This window comes from Rhinichthys klamathensis, unplaced genomic scaffold (genome assembly GCF_029890125.1).
Source record: "Rhinichthys klamathensis goyatoka isolate OS25496 unplaced genomic scaffold, OSU_Roscu_1.1 h1tg000271l_1, whole genome shotgun sequence".
Lineage (NCBI taxonomy): Eukaryota > Metazoa > Chordata > Actinopteri > Cypriniformes > Leuciscidae > Rhinichthys > Rhinichthys klamathensis.
In genome coordinates this window covers 935101-953172 of record NW_026606791.1, presented here as the reverse complement: position 1 = coordinate 953172, position 18072 = coordinate 935101, and the positions used below count along the sequence as shown (strand labels likewise).

Sequence of the window (18072 nt, the reverse complement as noted above, 5' to 3'; positions counted from 1 at the left end):
AAAACAGTTGGGACTTATGCTTAAGCCTTCTGTAAAACTGGGGGAAACTGTAAGTAAATACAAGAATTTGTATGCCATAGGCCTACATGTATTTGTGATATAGAGTCAAAGACACATAATAAGATAACCAACATCAACTAAAGGGTAACAAATTAAATATTACATAATTGTGTTTAAGTTGTTATATATGCATTCGTACGTAGTCGTCACGTGGTTGGGCTCTGCGAGTGAAGCCGCAGTGGCTGTGATAAACCACGTGACGCGGTGATCCGGGTGTCAGTGTGGAAGAGAAACAGGTAAATTTTGAGTCTTTCGCTTATTGTCTGCGCGAGTCGGTTCGGCCTTGTTGTCGGCATTGGGGAATCGATTTAGGACGCGAAAGAGTTCGTGTTTTTTTCCGCCTGATTAGGAGGTCGATATTAAAGCCTCCTTCGGTCGGCGTTATCTTCACATTTCTGACGTCCAGCCTGGTCTTTGGTTAGTACCTCGCCTGTTCATTTTTTTTTTATCATTTTGGGGCCTGTAGGCCTCGGTGAAGCCTCGGTGTCGAGTGCACATGTGAACTGACGAGAGTGCGCCTCACCCCGGGGGGCGTGTGCCTTCCAGTTAAAACAAACGCAAATTACTATCGTGTCGATTAATCTAGGGGACGATTTGCCCAGTCTCTCATTTACGTTGATAAACTAAATAGTTTGAATAGCCATCGGCAAAGTTTATGTTTGGGCAGCAGGCAGCATAATGCCCGAAAACCGGCCATGAGGTTATTATACGATACGCGGTCAGAGCGGAAGCCACCCATTTTGCAGAGCTTGTATTTATTATTTGACGCACCAATAACCCTTTAAGACTATTAAAACCGTGTGTATGTGTGTTCATATAGGATCGTTGGATCTGCTTGTTTGAGTTTATACCGAGTTGCTTTTCCAAGGCCCATCGCCTGGACCAATCATAGCCCCTCATCTCTGAAGATTTTTTTTTTTATTAACTAAGTTTAATAGATTACAATTTGCTTACTCCTTGACCGGTAAGTCAATATAGGATTCCCAGGATGTCGATCTAAGCACCACGGGTAATGTAGGTTAACTTACCTGTTGGATGCCTATTGTACAGCTTGATTGGCTAACGTTACTTTTTTTTAATGCACAAGGCGATTTTATGCGCCTTTGAATGGAAACAAATGGCTTTTAAGTGCTTCTATTCTTAAGCAATTTCCATGTTATATCTAGCAAATTATGTTTGGGATTTTTTTTATGTACTATATGGTATATTGTGGAAAAAAAAATGAAATCCTTCACATCTTTGATGTTGACAATGTGCCTTCACCTTTAAGTTACCCATGGGCTGTGTGATTTTCACGTCTCCAACATACTCTCAGTGTGACTGATATATCCTCGCTCTGTTTAAAGGCCGTTAAGTTTTTTTTCTCGAGCTTTGTCCGTTCACGCACGTCGTCCGTCTGATTTCCCGCGGCGGGTCCCGCGTGTTTCTGTCACGCTGGTTGATTCTGTGCGCGTTATAAGTGCGCAGTTTCTTTCGGCCGCCACATGCCCTGCATTTCCTCATGCGCAGAGCTGCTGTGCTTTTTGGTATAACCATACATGTAATATTGCATAACTTGCACCAGGTGGATTGCTTTTGGTGTTATTTTGTCGAAATATCTGGCGGTGTGGATTCTCTCCCCCCCTCCTCTCTCTCGTGGTTTTAAACTATCGATAAAATGAGGATGTTAAGCACCGGAAGCGCGTTCATAGTTGACCTGTTGCTGCTTGACTTGTGTATATACCGTTTTGTTTTCACGTGTAATAATTGCGCAATACGAAATTCCCAGAATTGAATTTGTGTCGGTGTTTTGAGAAAGTTGTGCCGTCGTTTTATGGGTAGAGCATCAGGTCAGGCATGTGACGTTGTTTACTTCCAGTTTTGGCTAATCAAAATGGCTACACAAGGTGTATCATGTTTGTTTGCATCCATGTTTTATGTTAAGATGGTTTGCTTGGACCATGTGATGTTTTAATTTTTAGCGAGCTGTTAATAACATCTTCAATCTGTTTCTCTTTTAAAGGCGTTATTCCATTGTAAATACTGTTATTTGTATATACTGTAAATGATGACTTCAGTGGGCGGAAGCCGGGCCCGGGGCAACTGGGAGCAGACGCAGGGTCAGACACAGAGCCAGTCACAGCACAAGCAGAGGCCCCAGGTATGATTACACACATTACTTTCTAATGATAATAAAATGACCCTTTTCACATTTCTGGGGTTCTCAGAAGCAGAAGTCGTCATTGTTGGGTAAACTTCTTTAGCGATGAACGGGAGACGACTGCAAATATAATTTTTGTATTTTCATTTGCTCCAATAGCAAAAGAGAAAATCTGATCGCGTTTGACGACTTTTGAAAAGAGGAACAATTATCAATAGATTGATTACAGCATAGAGAAAAAGGGAACGATTTAAAATTTGCCATCGCTGTTGTATGAGAAAAACTCTCACAGCAGTGTTAATTCATGTTTTTTCTTGTCATTTGCTGCCAAGGTAATGTAACACAAAGTATAGCGTCATATGTGTATTAAATTTTAAAAAGTGATAAACGGTTCATAGTGATGAGGTAGCCTAAGTTATGGTTCCTAATGCTGCACCTCAAAGCCCCTTTAACCCGACCACAGGAATAGCAGCAAAAATAACTAGGCCTAGTTAAGCATTAAATGTTGATTCAGGTGCCTAATCTCAACTCTTGGGTTTGTAAATTCCAGACACTTTTTATTTTCCAGATTACTCAATGTTTACAGATGTTTTATGAGTGAATTGATTTATAACTTTTGAGAGGTCTTAAGGTACTAAACTAAAGTAGTTAACATTTGAAGTGGATCAAAAAAGTTCATCAAAGTTGTCCTTGGACAAGAACGGATATTGTTTAAAATTCATGTATAACTTTTAGGGCTGGGTGGTATATTAAGTTTGTACGATATATCAATGTATTTTTTTTTTAACAATATGGAATGAGGCAATACCATTTATATTAGGGATGCACGATATAGGATTTTGGCCGATATTCGATATGCCGATATTTTCAAACTAATTTTGCCCGATACCGATATATTTGTATTTTTTTTAAGTGCAAAAAAAGCTTATTAAAGCTTCTATTAATGTTCTCAGTCAAGAGCAGTGAGTGATTTCCTCTGTGTTTTGTTGTTTTATTAACATTAACGGGATAGTTGTCCCAAAAATTTAAATTGTCATTTACTCTCTCAAGTTTCTTTCTTCTGTTGAAATTATAAAAGTTATTTGGAAGAATGTGGCTAACCAAACAGTTGCTGTACTTCAGTGACTTCCATAGTATGTTTAAGCACAAGAAAGAAATGAATCCAGGTTTGAAACAACATTAGATAGACAGAATTTTTATTTCTGGGTGCAGTATCTCTTTAAAGACAAGCGGCAGAATATTATTACTGTCTCTTTAAGAACTGCACGCGAGTAACGCGACGCGTCTAATATACACGCATTTGACAAGCAGATTTTCTCTGTTTGCTTTCACTTTAGACATAACCAACTTTGTTTATGTAAACCTTGTGTGTATTTGACAGTATTAGCGCAATAAGACTCGAAAGATTAGTCCAGTATGCAGGCGCTGTGACAGGCTTTTAGTTCCTGTGAGCGTCGGGTGTAACGCGCTCAGAAAACAGCGCATGTTAGAACAGCGCATCAGCACGTGAATGACATGTTTACCTAGCAAGACTTTGACGCACATGCAAACAATGAACTTTTGTGAATTGCGGTGTCCCGTGAGTGTAACTCTACCTCTGCGTTTACATGTGATGTGATGTGAATGTACGTCGCGTTGTACAGTATGTTGAGATGAAGGTGCCAGAATTGAACTGATAGAATGCACCATACTATGATTTTTCTTCAAAAGCAGATAGTGGAGACATTTTAATCGTCCACGATCAAAAACCGTGAGACGCACAGCACACCCCTAGTTGGAAGTTTAAGTTGCTGGCGCTCATGCTTCGTTCACGGTCGTCACGTGCGCATAGGAAATACGCCACCCTATCGGCAAGACTCATCGGCAGAAATATTCATATCTGCCGATGATGCTCATTTTAAGCTTTTATCGGCCGATACCGATGTTGTCCCGATATCATCGTGCATCACTAATTTATATCTATGCAGTAGTTTGATACGAGCAGTACACATCTGAAAAAATAGCTGAGGACGCAGTGTGAGCTCCTGCAGTGAAAGTACAATTTTCTTTATCCAAATAAAAAAAACGTAGAAAGTACAGAGATATATATCGTATATTGCCATATAACCAAACAATACCGAGTTAATATCAGCCAGCCCTAATAACTTTGAAAGGTTTTGATCCACTTCAAATGTTGACTACTGTAATTAGCTTTTGGATGTTAAAATATGTTCTAAAGAGTAAGACCAAATCTGTGATGTGACATTTATGGGCAGGTTATGTAGTCAGTTATGTTCTTGAGCAGTTTGCCGTTTCAACGGATAAACTTTGGCATGAGAACCAGCACCATTTTGGTGGGAAATGAGTATCCGTGGCATCCATCAGACTGAGGCTTATGCTCCGAGTCAGTGCCATCTATCACTCAGTATGTTCTGAATTAAATTAGGGGCTCTAGGAATAAATCACAAATCTATGCCCATGCAAATGCTATGCCTGACCTATTTCTCCTTAGCTGTATTCTAGCTCACTTCAAGCACATGGATTGTTATACAATTTGACTGTTATGATGTGATTGTAAAAGATTGCCAAATCAATATCCAGAGTCTAAAAATTCACCTGCCCAAGAACAGAAGCTGCATTTTCTTTAAAAAAACATCTTTAATTGTTACTTTAGGCTTCAATGTCATATTGCCAACAGTTTTATGATTGAACATTTTGGAATATATACAAGAAGCCAGCTGATTTTATAGAGATCATATTTGATCCTTAAACGAGTGCAAAAAATACAAGCTAACCATTATACACTAATTTTGATGGTATGACATTTTTTTTAAAAGTGTTGAGATGAAAGGTAATTATGTATGATTGACAGTTTTATGTTTGAACTTATAATTAGTGCTGAATGTTTCGCAATTGTCATTAAATCATCCATCAGACTAAACTATTTTCTCCTTTTTGTTTATTCAGGCCACTGCTGAGCAGATCCGACTCGCGCAGATGATCTCGGACCATAATGATGCAGACTTTGAGGAGAAGGTCAAACAGGTGAGTAGGGATCTCAACAGTTAGGCTCACAGGAAAATATTGGCAGGTTCTGCTTTTACCCCCATCCCAGTTTGAAATGGTCCCTGCAATACAGAAAAAGGCCATATCATATTTTTGGGGGGAAATGGCTTGACCGTAGCTTCTTATTTCTTCTTATATAGCTTCATTTTTCCTTGGGCTATTTCTGATGCGCTTGTACCTGCAGTTTCATTTTTCAGACACGTGCACACAAAAGTTCCCTCACTGCTTTCGTTATAGCTCTGACGGGGACCATATGTGCAAAAGTAAAGTTTGAGCTGCTACCGGATACTCTCTCTCAGTCTCACTCTGAGTTGGAGAGCAACATAAGGCTCAGACACTTCATAGTTTCCATCAGTCCTCTCAGCCACTTCTGTTTTCTTGTTGCCTTCAAAATATATGGGCTAAGTCAAACACCCATGTGGAGTTTACTAGGGGTGAGTATCCCCTGAGGCCCCTTATCCTTATGATACATCACCTTTCTCAAGCCACTATACATTGCGATTTTTTTAATGTTTTGCAATATGCTGAGTATTGAAATAACACATTTTAACTGCAAATGTCCCCTAAAAGAAAACTTACCAAAAAAGCTTTATCCACATGTTTTTATCTAATAAGATAAAGTTCTCCGTCTATTTCACATCTTCATATTCATCTAATGGATAATGAACAAGGACTCTGTCTATATAATGGCATATCTACACTGCCAGATTGTAATCACAGCGTGCAATGACTGGCTGGAAGTGCAGATAAAGTGTGATGGTATTTGCTTGTCGAATTAACATGTTTACTTAGCATTATCCGAGCAATCCGTGTTCAGAAATATACAAGGCGCTTCGTTTACACTCAATGCACGTGTCTAAAAGAGAGAGTGATGTAGCACAGATTTACTTGCGCTGTTTGTGAAATTACAGTCTGAATGAAAGATTTCAAATTATTTCCTGCATTGTAAGTGCAGATCTTGGGGTAAAATGATGCACTATACTCACAATTCTAAGCTGAAATTCAGGGCTTAAAAAGGCCTTTATACTCTGCGTCCATATATCTATATAATATCCCCACACTAAATATTGTTATGCTTTTATCTTTTTCCCCATCACTAGAGTTTACATGCTGCTTATTGCTCCTTTTCTTTTTTCCAGCTGGTTGACATCACAGGAAAGGATCAGGACGAGTCCATGATAGCGCTTCACGACTGCAATGGAGACGTCAACAGAGCCATCAACATCCTGTTGGAGGGCAGCCCTGACACTGTGAGTTCAGGCTTAAAGGCACATTATGCAGAAATTGTGTTTTAGTCAAACAGTGACCCCTATAGTCGCTGTGGAACACTTACACTGTCGTAAATAGCTATCTAGACATATGTGGACATTTTTGGACTGGTCTAATTATCAACAATGGATGAATGAACAGCATCGTAAAAAATGGCATACTACAAGCAAGCGCAACAACATAGAATGCAATCAAGTTTAGAAATAAGAGATTTAGGCTACTTAATCCATCAACAAGATCGCCAGGTCAGCATCGCGGTTGAATCCAGTGCTGCTTTTTAGCTCGCGCCAACTAGTGAAAGCCCGACCGAGTGGGACTGTCACAAGGAAATAGTCAAAGGATTCAGTTGCGAGTAAACAGTAATTTATTGAGCACAATAGTAGATATCCATGTGGGTCAAAATGGAAGCAGACAGAAGAAGACTCAGGCTCGGCAACGCAGGGACACAGTGGGCAGACACAGATGCAGGAACAGGTAGAAATTCCTCCGGGAAAATCTCAGGAAACCACTGCATGGTACAGGAGTGGAATGCAGGAGAACACGGCGAGTAGAACCCTGGTAGCCTCAACAACCAACTGACAAAGACAGGACGAGGTAACAAACAATATATCGGACATCCTCATTCAAAACAGCTGGCGCTGATCAGCTCATCAGCCGCGCCCGCCCTCGCGCTCACTCACACAACACGCACACACATAGCGAGGGCGAATCAGGGACTCTTTTCCGGTTCCTCACGCGGTCAGATTCTCTTTTCCTTTTCCAAGTCTCTTCCGACCGCATTTTCTTTGCTTTTTCCATCGTCAAGTATCACGTCTGAAATGCGCGCAAGTGTCTTCGTGCTTCATATGTGGTTGTTGATGTGTGTGTGACGTCGTTGCCGTAAAGTAAGTCGTGATTCTCGCGAGATTTGTCGGGGGCGCTCCTCTCAAACTTGCATTGCTGGTTTTTCCAGCGGCGACCCCGCCAAGCTTTATTACCAGCATGATTCGCCCTACTATGAGTTTGTTTACCACCGAAATGACTTTGAAGCTGTTATATCAAGGTACAATTCTTGCATAGTGTGCCTTTAAGTTTAGAGGTGGAAAGGTTTGTGTTTGTAAGAGAAATGAAATGGCCTACATTTTTTTTCTTTGTCTTTTTTTGTAACCAGTGTTAGTGTGTGTATATATATATATATATATATATATATATATATATATATATATATATATATATATATATATATATATATATATATATATATATTTTGATATCTTATTTTCACCTCTCCTTTCATTTTTAGGTTACATTTGTAATTTGTTGTGCTTAATTAGTTTTAATATATTTCTATATTGCCTTTTTCCCCCCCGTTTTAGTAATTTTTCAACTCAAACATTTCAGTTAGTTGCCAAAGTTTTTCTTGTAATATGTTTTATTTCAATTACTGGAAATGATTAAATTTGAATTTAACTAACACTTTTACTACAGCGTTGGTCTGGTTTCACACTCACTTGATTCTATCGAACCCTGGGGCATTTGTTTTCATCTTGTCATCACAAACATGATAGAAAACAGGATGTGGTTCTCTATATTGTTTTATTAATTTGGTGCAATTATGCGCAGCAGAGTGAATGACACTTGCGTCTACTGTGTGTGCGTGTTGCAAGAAGGCGGCTTTCGGCTGCTTGCAAAGGAACTCAATTGAGGAGATGGCGGATTGCTAGCCATTCATTTGCCCCTCAGATTACATTGCACACTCACCCTCGCTCGTATCCCAGGTAAATTGTCGTCAATTTTGTTTGACTAATGAAGTCGTCATCAGCTAAAACGCATGCACGTTTTACTTCCTGAATAATTGCGCACCTGAGTCGGAATTGCTTTCACATTCACGTGAATCGCGCCACAGTTTCAGTGCTACTGAACTCAGACCACCTTCCACAGGTTGTCTCTGGTTGGGGTGTGCTCCTGAGTCCGCATGACAGCTTTCACATTACCAACTTTTCATGCAAAAACTTAAACCTTAAACTGTCCATCAAAATTTATTATTATTATTTAGACTGGATTCAAAGTGTCACATTTCTCAAATCTTTCTTTTTTCCCATGTTAAATTTTCCTTTTGCTTTGCAGGACTCTTGGGAGATGGTTGGGAAGAAAAAAGGAGTTTCAGGTCAGAAGGAAAGCACACAGACAGAGGGAGGAGATGAAGGAAAGGAGAATCGAGATAGAGGAGGAGAAAGAGATGTGGCACGTCGCAGAGGAGGGGCCCCGCGGAGGGGCCGTGGAGCCAGTCGCGGACGAGAGTGTGAGTGGAGAGAACGCTTATGTTGACACTCCATATTTCTCTCTCTTTTTTTTTTTTAAGTCTGAAAGACTTCATGACACTATTTTCCTTTTAAACAAGGTGTTTTGTTAAATGATGCAACATTAACTGTCGTTTATTAGTCTGTAGTCAGCCTTTTCTCTGTCTCAGGACAGACAGCAGCACACCACAAACCCATCACTGCTCTCTATAGTGCTGAAGGGATAGTGTGTGCCACAGTAAAGTTTGAGCTGCTACCGGATACTCTCTCTCAGCCTCAGTCTGAGATTAAGAGCAACATAAGGCTCATATACTTGATTGACTTAAGTCTTGTAAACGCATTTTACGAAACTTGAAAAAACCAAAGGTACTGCCCAGGTAATGAGAAAGCAGAATAGATGCTATTATTCCTAAACACCAGAACTAATCATAAAATGTATGAAAGTTTGCCAACACTTTGTTGCTCTGTGCAGCTGCAATTTTCTGATGATTGTACTGTTTTTTAACTTTAACAAAATAAAGCTTGCATGCCAAATTAATGCAAGTATTTAAGGATAATCAAGGATAAAGTCCAAGCAAAATGGATGTATATGCATTTAGCAGCGTTGAGACATCTGGAAAGCTTAAACTTTCAAGTTGTCTTTTTAGGAGTGTGTTTTAAAAGAACTAATGGAGACTTAAAGGGACGGATTTAAATTAATTCTCTCTTGTATATTTCTCCTCAACTCATTTCATCCTTTGTTCCCTCTCTTTAGTCCGTGGGCAGGAAAATGGGTTAGATGGGGCCAAGGCAGGTGGAGTTGCTGGCAGAGGAATGGAGCGAGGCCGTCGGGGAAGGGGCAGAGGAAGAGGCAAGTACTACTATTAGTTGTGATTAGGGATATAAACTAAAATGTTAATTATTGCGATACAATTTTCCTTGATAAAACGATAATGGGTATGAAAAATGTTTGATATAATATTTAATGCACCAAAAGTGTAACGAAACGGAGCCACTCATTTGAACTGCACCACACAGACCATTTATCCGCTCAGCTCAGTTCAAACGGCAGCGCAGCACGAGGTTACTATAGTAGATGCATTTACTCGCTGAACAGTCTATCACCCGACCACAAAACAGCACTGTGAGATCCAGTGAGAAGCGCTTGAATTCAGTGAAGAGCACAAATGTCTCTGATGTAAACTAGTTTAAAGCCAGATGAAACCGCGCTGACAAACAGGAAAAACACTGCGCAGCGATACAGTCGGAAGGCTTTTCAATCTACAAATCGCCATACTAAATGTATTTAGGCTGTTTTTCATTCAAATACCATAGAAACATATAGCTACATTTTACCATGGTATTGAGGTGCATGATCTAAATGTATGCTACTATGGAAGAACAATGGATAATTTTAATAACTAATACATTTTACCATATAAATATGAGGTTGTTACAATTTTTACAGATGTTACTGTTTTTGTTAACGAACATAAATTTACCATATCTTAACTCAAGCTACTGTCAAAAGTGCATTTCTAAAATATGTAATATTAATATTGCAGCCTGCCCTGCAAAAAGATGCCATCAAAGTCAGGCAACACAAACCTGTTTCATGACTTGAAACAATATCAACCATTAGCACATCCAGAAATGAAGAAATAACTATTTTTCTACTAGGATATTTATTTTAAGGGAAAATGACTGGAAAAGTAAAGAATTCAAAAACGTGAAGCGTTTGTCATGTTCTGACTAGAAAGAGTAGTTTAAAACCACAATTAACGGTCTGGTTTCTACAACTTTCCCTTGGGAGAAAAAATCTGCCATTAAACTTGAAAGATTTGAAGATTTGACATTTTTTGTGATAATTATTGTTATTGACTGATATGAAATTTATTGTGATAATTCTTTTTGGCCATATCGCCCAGCCATAGTAGTGATTAAGAAATGAATAGGGTGGTGTGTTTTGGTTTGACTATCCTCCTCTCCTCCAGGTGGAGCTGGAAGACGAGGAGGGAGGTTTTCAGCTCAGGGCATGGGGTAAGTTTGTGTGCCTCCATCCAGGTCATTCCTCTTTTTGCATGTACACTAAAGATCCCTCAGAATGACAAGTTCTGGGAAACGCTGATGGTATTCAGCTAGCTAATAAAATTGATCAACCTTTGCTTCAAAAACTGTTAAAGGTATGGCACAGGTTTTTAGCATAAAGTGCTTTTCTGGGTTTAAGGCCTGCTGGTGTGCTTATCTTTAGACTGTATGTGCATTCATAGTCTGTAAACATTAAAGTTTTTAATGTGTTTTCCATGCAGAAGCTTAACCAGGTAAGTAAGGCTACGTTTACACTGTCAGTCCAAATCCGATTATATGTGTATCTGATTGGATTTAATGTCCACATTGTTTATCACAATTGTTCAGATCTGATTTGTGTCCAATGCCACTCTAGTTTTCTGGAATATCTGCATTGGTTTCTATGGCAATGACATTGCGTTGGTAGGTATATGCCAAAAACAACAACTGCAACATGGAGGGGTTTGCAATACAGATGTTGTCTTATTTACATCATGACAATGTGTAGCCTCCGCGCTGGACAACTGCGTCTTATGAGGCAGTGGCAGAAACTTTAATGCTGTTCAAAACATGTCTCCGTTATATTGTCACTTTCTGCTCGTCCTGCACTTTGCAATGCAAGTCACGTAAACCGCGCTAAATCCGATCAGAGCAGTCAGACTGACACGGATTTCCAGAAATGCGATTTTAATGATTTCAAACCACATGAATGTACCTCGAAACGGACTTGTACGGACTCATTTCATGTGATTTTTCGCTGTTCACACTTGCTAGATCTGATCGTATTTCAATCGGATACGCACAAAAAAACGGATTTGGACTGACTGTCTGAACGAGGCTTAAGAGCTATTGTGGGTTTATTTGCTGCTTTTTGGTGCTATGCCCTTTTAGACTTGTTGATTTACAGCGTTCATTAAATTGTTTCATGGCAACTAGGGTGGGCGATAGAAAGGTCAACCTTTGAAAATTTTGAATTATCACGTTTATGCAAAACGCCACCTCAGGGTATGGAATTTCTATGGCGGTCACTTCATATTTAGAGAAAAAATGGACAAGGTTGTTACATGATGTGGAAGTGAAGCTCTACTAAGCCCTCACATGTTCTTATATACACCATCACTTCCATTAAACATGTAGCAAAAACCAATTATATTGAGTGAATTACCTTAGGGGTGAAGTATTACAATACCGTTCAAAAGTATGGGGTCAGTAAGATATCATCAAGAAATGTAATAGATTTATTTAGCAAGGATGCATGAATTTAATTGATAAAGACATTTGTAATGTTACAAAAAAAAATCTTTTGAGCTTTCAAAAGGAATCCATCAAGGAATCCTGAAAAAATGTATTGCAGTTTCCACAACAATATTTAAAGTCTTTTTGGGAGGGATCTAACATACTAACTTCTCACAACCATTAAACTGGTTGAGGTCAAGAAAACAATAGACAAGAAAACTGATTTTCTTAAGAGATATATTATGGAAATAAAAAACAACGAAATGCACAATAATAAACTCAAAGCAAAGTCACATAGTGTAAATGTACAAATGACCTAAATTTATATATAATATAAATACAAAATTAATGGTTATGATAAGAGCCTGAAATGTTGCATGCAATGAATGTTGGGATGCTTATGACACCGTCTACAATGTTTCTTCTTTCACCTATGGACAATGTAGATTAGTTTAACACTGTTAAGTGTCCAAACCAGATTCAATATCCACACAGCAATTCAAGAAACGAGCAGAAAAAAGGCAATACGATACAATGATTGGCACAGAGTCCTTTCTATTTCCACCAAATACCATGCGGTAGCAAATGTGGTACAACTAAAGAGGGTAGGTAAAAGGAGTCCTTCTAAAAACAAAATATTAACAAACATTAGTATAAACTTCAAAAACAATGAAATACGATTTCTATAGCCACTCTGTTAATGTACAAAAAAAGGGACCTTACTTTGAGCATAATATGGTACGTTTCCCAATCAGGACATCAGTAAGGGTACCAGAGGGAAGCCATGCTTTCCTCTTACCAAATAGCCTTTATGTTCTACTACCTACCTGTATTTAATCTTAACAAAAAGTTACAGTAGTAACTATAGAACAATTAGTAACATTCAACTTTTACAACCCTAAACTTTTGAACGGTAATGTAAAAACAAAAATTCTCAAAAGCCATGCTTTCCTCTTACCAAATAGCCTTTATGTTCTACTACCTACCTGTATTTAATCTTAACAAAAAGTAACAATAGTAACTATAGAACAATTAGTAACATTCAACTTTTACAACCCTAAACTTTTGAACGGTAATGTATCTGCATTGGCCATTTAGTGACTATAACTGACAAATGCATCGCTATCACAGTTTTTCCAAATAAAACCCTCATGCTCCACTAAGAAGAGAAGCCTCATTGAACAAATGCTTGAGCAGATATGGTTGATTAATTTTAAATAATTTTAGTATTGATTGTAGTTTTATTGCAATATAATGTTAAAATAATACATTTACAATAGTTATTTTTTTCAGTAGTTTAATTTCTCTATATATGTGAAGATGCAGATTTGTTTGTGTTGCCCAGCCCTAAAAGCAAAAAAGATGCATTGTAATATCTTAAGTGGCACCGAGTATTGAATGTGTTCAATGTCTTTCATGCTTTTTAAAAATCTCTGAATTTCAATGTCAACTTTAGCATCTAGTTTGGCTATTTTTTTTTAATTTTTTTTACATGGTGAAACTGTAACATCCAGTAGTCTAGAAGTGCTGATATCCCATCTACGCCATGTCATGCCCTGGACTGATTTTCTGATTCTGTCAAGGCCATTTGTGGTCACTCTAATAGTTTCCTTCAGGCTTCTTAACTGGTGCCTTTCGCTTGTTTGGTTTGAAGTGTGCGTTTGGAGTTTGCATGTTTGGTTTTCAATTCTGGACCTCCAAGTACAAGTTTAGCCTTGTATGAGTTTGTAAGTCACACCCCACTAGCTTAGGTGTTTCATTCTAAAGCTTTTACGCCTATAGAGCAGGTGTGGTGGTTTGACCGGTAATGGACGCAAGCATGACGGTTGCCATCGCTCTCTCTCGTGCGCACACACAAGCACACTGTTCACACCATGCACCCTCGTCTTTCTGCCTGTGTTGAGATGCTTGTAATTCTCCTTGTTGTTTCTCCCTAAAGCCAGATTGATAAGGGCCCCAGATATGATTTGTCAGGAGATGAGAGGTGAGTTAAATAAATTTATTAGCGTGTTGGTTTTTGTTTGTGTAGGATCAAAGGGTTTATTAGCGATTAGTTGGTTACTGAAGAATGCATCTGAATTTGAGCTTGATATGTTTAGCTTCCATCGGGTTGGTTTCAGAGTTTGAAAATCATTGGAAAGCCCATTTGTTTCTTTGGTATAATTGCAATCAGCACATTACGACAAAGGAGTGGCTTTTTTTAAGGTCATAGTGGAATTGTTGGAGTGATTTTTCACTTTGTTTACTGATGGGCACTGAGTGAATGAGGGAAGCAAGAAATAACTTCAATGTTTGCTCAAAAACAAAATTTTAACTTGTTTTTTAGTACGTTCAACCCAGCGGACTACACTGAGCCAGCCCAAACAGATGAGAGCTACACAAGTGGAAGCACTTGGAGTAACACAGGCAACCTGGAACCTGAGGATGGAAACCGTGAGTGATGCCTTAAGTGTCTTTTGTAAACCCCTCATCCAGTTCCCATCAGTGTTGGCATGTATTCAGGCTGAAGTACACTGAACATTCTATTACAAATGCTTTTTTAACGGACTGAGGTGCTGTTCTGACACAACTCTGTTTCCGCAGGGCTTGAGTTTACAGGTGGAGAGGGAACAAACTATCCTCGCAAGTTTGACTCCGCCCCTGGTGAGTCTTAATGGCTTGTACAGACTATTTTGTAAAGGATTTGTTCACCTGTTGTCATTGTAAGTGAGCTGAGTGTCTGTGTAACAGGTGCTTGGAGAACTGCAACGGAAGAGTGGGGCACGGAGGACTGGAATGAGGATGTGAGTATTTCTACAGTCTTAAAATGGAAAAGTAGGTTGTTGGTCTCTGAGTGAATCTTAATTCTTGTTCTCTTCTGTCTAGCTGTCAGAGACCAAGATATTCACTGCCTCCAGTGTGGCGTCCATGCCCATTCCACAGGAGAATGTCACCATTACAGCTGGACAGAGGTATGCCGGTTGCTTTTTAAGGAAACGTTATGGATTTAATTGATCAACGGCATCTGTGAACTTTTCAGTTACCATGTAGAATAATTTTGGCCTGTTATTTATCTGCCTACACAAAGTCTTTAAGTCTTTTTCTACAGAGGCGACATTTATTTGTTCAAAATACAGTAAAAACAGCAATATTGTGAAGTTCATTTAAAAATATTTCAATTTTAAATTGTAATTATATTTAATTCATGTGACTGGACTAATGGCTGCTAAAAATACAGCTCAGTCTTCAGTATCACATGATCTTTCAGAAATCATTTTAAAGTGCTGATTTGGTGCTCAAGAAACATTTGTTAAAAACTGTTGTGCTGCTTAATGTTTTTGTGGAAACATCTGAAATTTTTCAGATTCTTTGAATAGAAAGTTCAAAATTACAGCGCTTTTTTTTTTTTTTTAACAACAATGTAAATGTCTGTTCTGTCACTTGATCAATTAATGGATCTTTGCATCCTAGTCCAATTACGGACCCCAAACTTTTTCAAATGTTGTGACAAACACATTACTGTTCAGAGTAAATTTCAGCTTGAAGGAATGCAATTTCAACACTCAAAACCACACTAATATGCCGTCACAGATGTGTACATTTTCCTGATGTTCTGCTGCAGTCATAGCATTATGATAACCTTATTGATGTAAGCATGTTTGACGTTCAGGATTGATTTGGCGGTGTTGCTGGGGAAGACGCCTCCCTCCTCTTCCTCAGAGGCAGAGCCTGCTTCGCTTGAAGGCCCGCAGCCGCCATCTCTGTCGCAGTCTCTGGTGTTTAGCAACTCAAAGCAGACAGCATCACTGTCTCAGTCCTCCTCCAGTGCTCCTTACAGCCAGCACAGCATGGTAAGCCAGATGATAAATGCTCTGTCCTGTCTTAGCTGGTAATAAAATGTTAATTTTGCGGCAATTCGTGTCAGTTGTTTTTCCTTTTTTTATTAAGGGTCAATTTACTGTATTTTTTTTTCAGGTACTTTTTCTTTTTGGGGGGCATATTTTATTAAGTTTTTTTTTGTTTGTTTGTTTTTTGGCCCTTAGTTTCTGTATTGACCAGTCAGCGTCCAGAACTGGAATTTAGTTTTTATTAAACTGTATCCCAGGACTTTAGACGCTTTTTAATTGCTCTTTGTCCTTTCCTCAGGTGAGCATGCTTGGTAAGGGTTTCGGTGATGTTGGCGATCCAAAAGGCACCACTGGAGGCTCCACGACTGGTTCTCAATTCCTGGAGCAGTTTAAGACGGCCCAGGCTTTGGCCCAGCTTGCGGCCCAGCACTCACAAAGTGGACCGCCCAATGCTGGTCCTTCTACCTGGGATACCAGCCCCACTACACTGGGACAATACGGTAAGAGGGCCACCATGCTTTGACTTGCTTCAATGATTGTTCAGCCCTCTCTGTAAAGTCTTTTTTCCCCCACTGTGCTGGCAGATATAAAACCTCAAACAGAGCCTGTGCACAATCCCTTCACCAAACGGCAGCCCTACCAGCCCACCTCCACTTCCTCCTCCATGATGGATGCCTTCTTGCAGAACAAAGCCACGCCCACTTCTACCACCTCAGCTCTGCTCCCTCAGTCCACCCAGTCATCTTCACTGCCCCAGGCCATCACCACCCCTGTCTCCAAACCCTCGGGACCTGCCCCAGGTCAGCAGAACTCTTCCAGCCCAGCCGACCAGCAGGCGTCCAGCCCCCTCCCCCTGCAGCAGCACAAACTCAAACAGCAGAAGAAGAGGGCTTCCATCACCACCAAGGTCATGATTCTACTAGTTCTTTCTGGTCTCAGCTAGGACTGTCATGATTATGATATTTTGTTGTCGATTTATTCTCTAAGAAATATTTTTGTTTTAATTGCCTTATTTAGTTGGAATAATGGCATTGATCAGATTCACCTTATAGCGTTCATCAGACTTTTTTTTACTCAAATGTTGTTGTGATTTACAGATTCCAGCCCAAGCGGTGGAGATGCCAGGATCTGCGGATATATCCGGGCTCAACCTGCAGTTTGGAGCATTACAGTTTGGCTCTGAACCGGTGCTTCCTGAGTATGATACCTCGGCAGCTGTCATCACGACGACACCAGGCAACCAAGGCCAGAACAGCCTTTACACAAGTGCTAGCAAGTGGGTATCTCGCATCACTATATCCAACGACTGAGACTCTTGAATGATGCAGTAACACAATCACAGCCTGATTATTGATTGGTTTTCCGGTTTGTCCACAGTGAGCAAGCAACAGCCCTGTCCAACCCTAATCAGATGGAACTATATGAGCCAAGAGCCAGCCAGACACGGCGCTACCCTCCTTCTGTGTCCTCCTCACCACAGAAAGACATGCAGGCAAAGGTGAGAGTTGTCTATCAGTGTACCACCATAAGTCTTGTGAAAATGATGCTTCATCTAAGCAAACATTTTTTTCTGCCCACAGAATGGGTTCAGTTCGATACAGACGTCACAATCTCTGGAAGGTATGACAAGCTTTAACAAATGGTTTCAAAGTAAAGGGCCATTAACATCAAGGAAGAAAATGTACATTGCAAACCCATAGTTAACATTGTTGTGTACTATAATATTGTTAGTGGTTTTAACGATCTGACATTATCAAGTATGTCCCTCACTTTACAAAAACATACTTGGTGCATACACTGCATGATGTAGCCTTTTCGATTAAGGTTAGACCACCAAGTATGCCCATTTAGGCATGCCCGCAGGGCATTATTTTTATATATATATGTATGTGTGTATATAGTATATCTATGGGCATACTATGCCCACGTATGCCCGTTCACACGAAAATGCGTTTTTCCATTCAATTTAGCTACTTTTCCATTGTTTAAAAAAGGTTCCCCTTATGGTAAAACGTAGATGAAAGTTAAGAATCAGTTGAAATTTATTGGAGATTTTTTTTTTTCTGTCACTGCTACGAACTAACCACCGCAAAAAAATATAAAGAATAACAAAAACTTTGGGAGTCAGGTGTCCACGGTAGTCCTAAACCTGCAAAGTACCAGCACAATA

General features: G+C 39.5%; 1 protein-coding gene across 6 annotated transcripts in view; it reads left to right on the top strand.

Moving 5' to 3' along the window:
- The first annotated feature begins 211 nt into the window (after positions 1 to 211).
- Positions 212 to 18072, top strand: part of ubap2l (ubiquitin associated protein 2-like) — a 31047-nt gene continuing 13186 nt past the window's right edge. For 3 of the 6 annotated variants that reach the window (XM_056268322.1, XM_056268323.1, XM_056268319.1), the window contains exons 1-18: positions 303 to 477; positions 2063 to 2200; positions 5147 to 5224; positions 6385 to 6495; positions 8621 to 8795; positions 9548 to 9643; positions 10767 to 10812; positions 14015 to 14059; positions 14402 to 14508; positions 14659 to 14718; positions 14806 to 14858; positions 14941 to 15026; positions 15725 to 15905; positions 16201 to 16402; positions 16487 to 16809; positions 17000 to 17178; positions 17280 to 17400; positions 17483 to 17522. In XM_056268322.1, the coding sequence (XP_056124297.1) occupies positions 2105 to 2200; positions 5147 to 5224; positions 6385 to 6495; positions 8621 to 8795; positions 9548 to 9643; positions 10767 to 10812; positions 14015 to 14059; positions 14402 to 14508; positions 14659 to 14718; positions 14806 to 14858; positions 14941 to 15026; positions 15725 to 15905; positions 16201 to 16402; positions 16487 to 16809; positions 17000 to 17178; positions 17280 to 17400; positions 17483 to 17522 (1999 nt within the window). In that variant the 5' untranslated portion in view covers positions 303 to 477; positions 2063 to 2104. The other 3 variants (XM_056268324.1, XM_056268321.1, XM_056268320.1) reach the window with 2 other exon arrangements.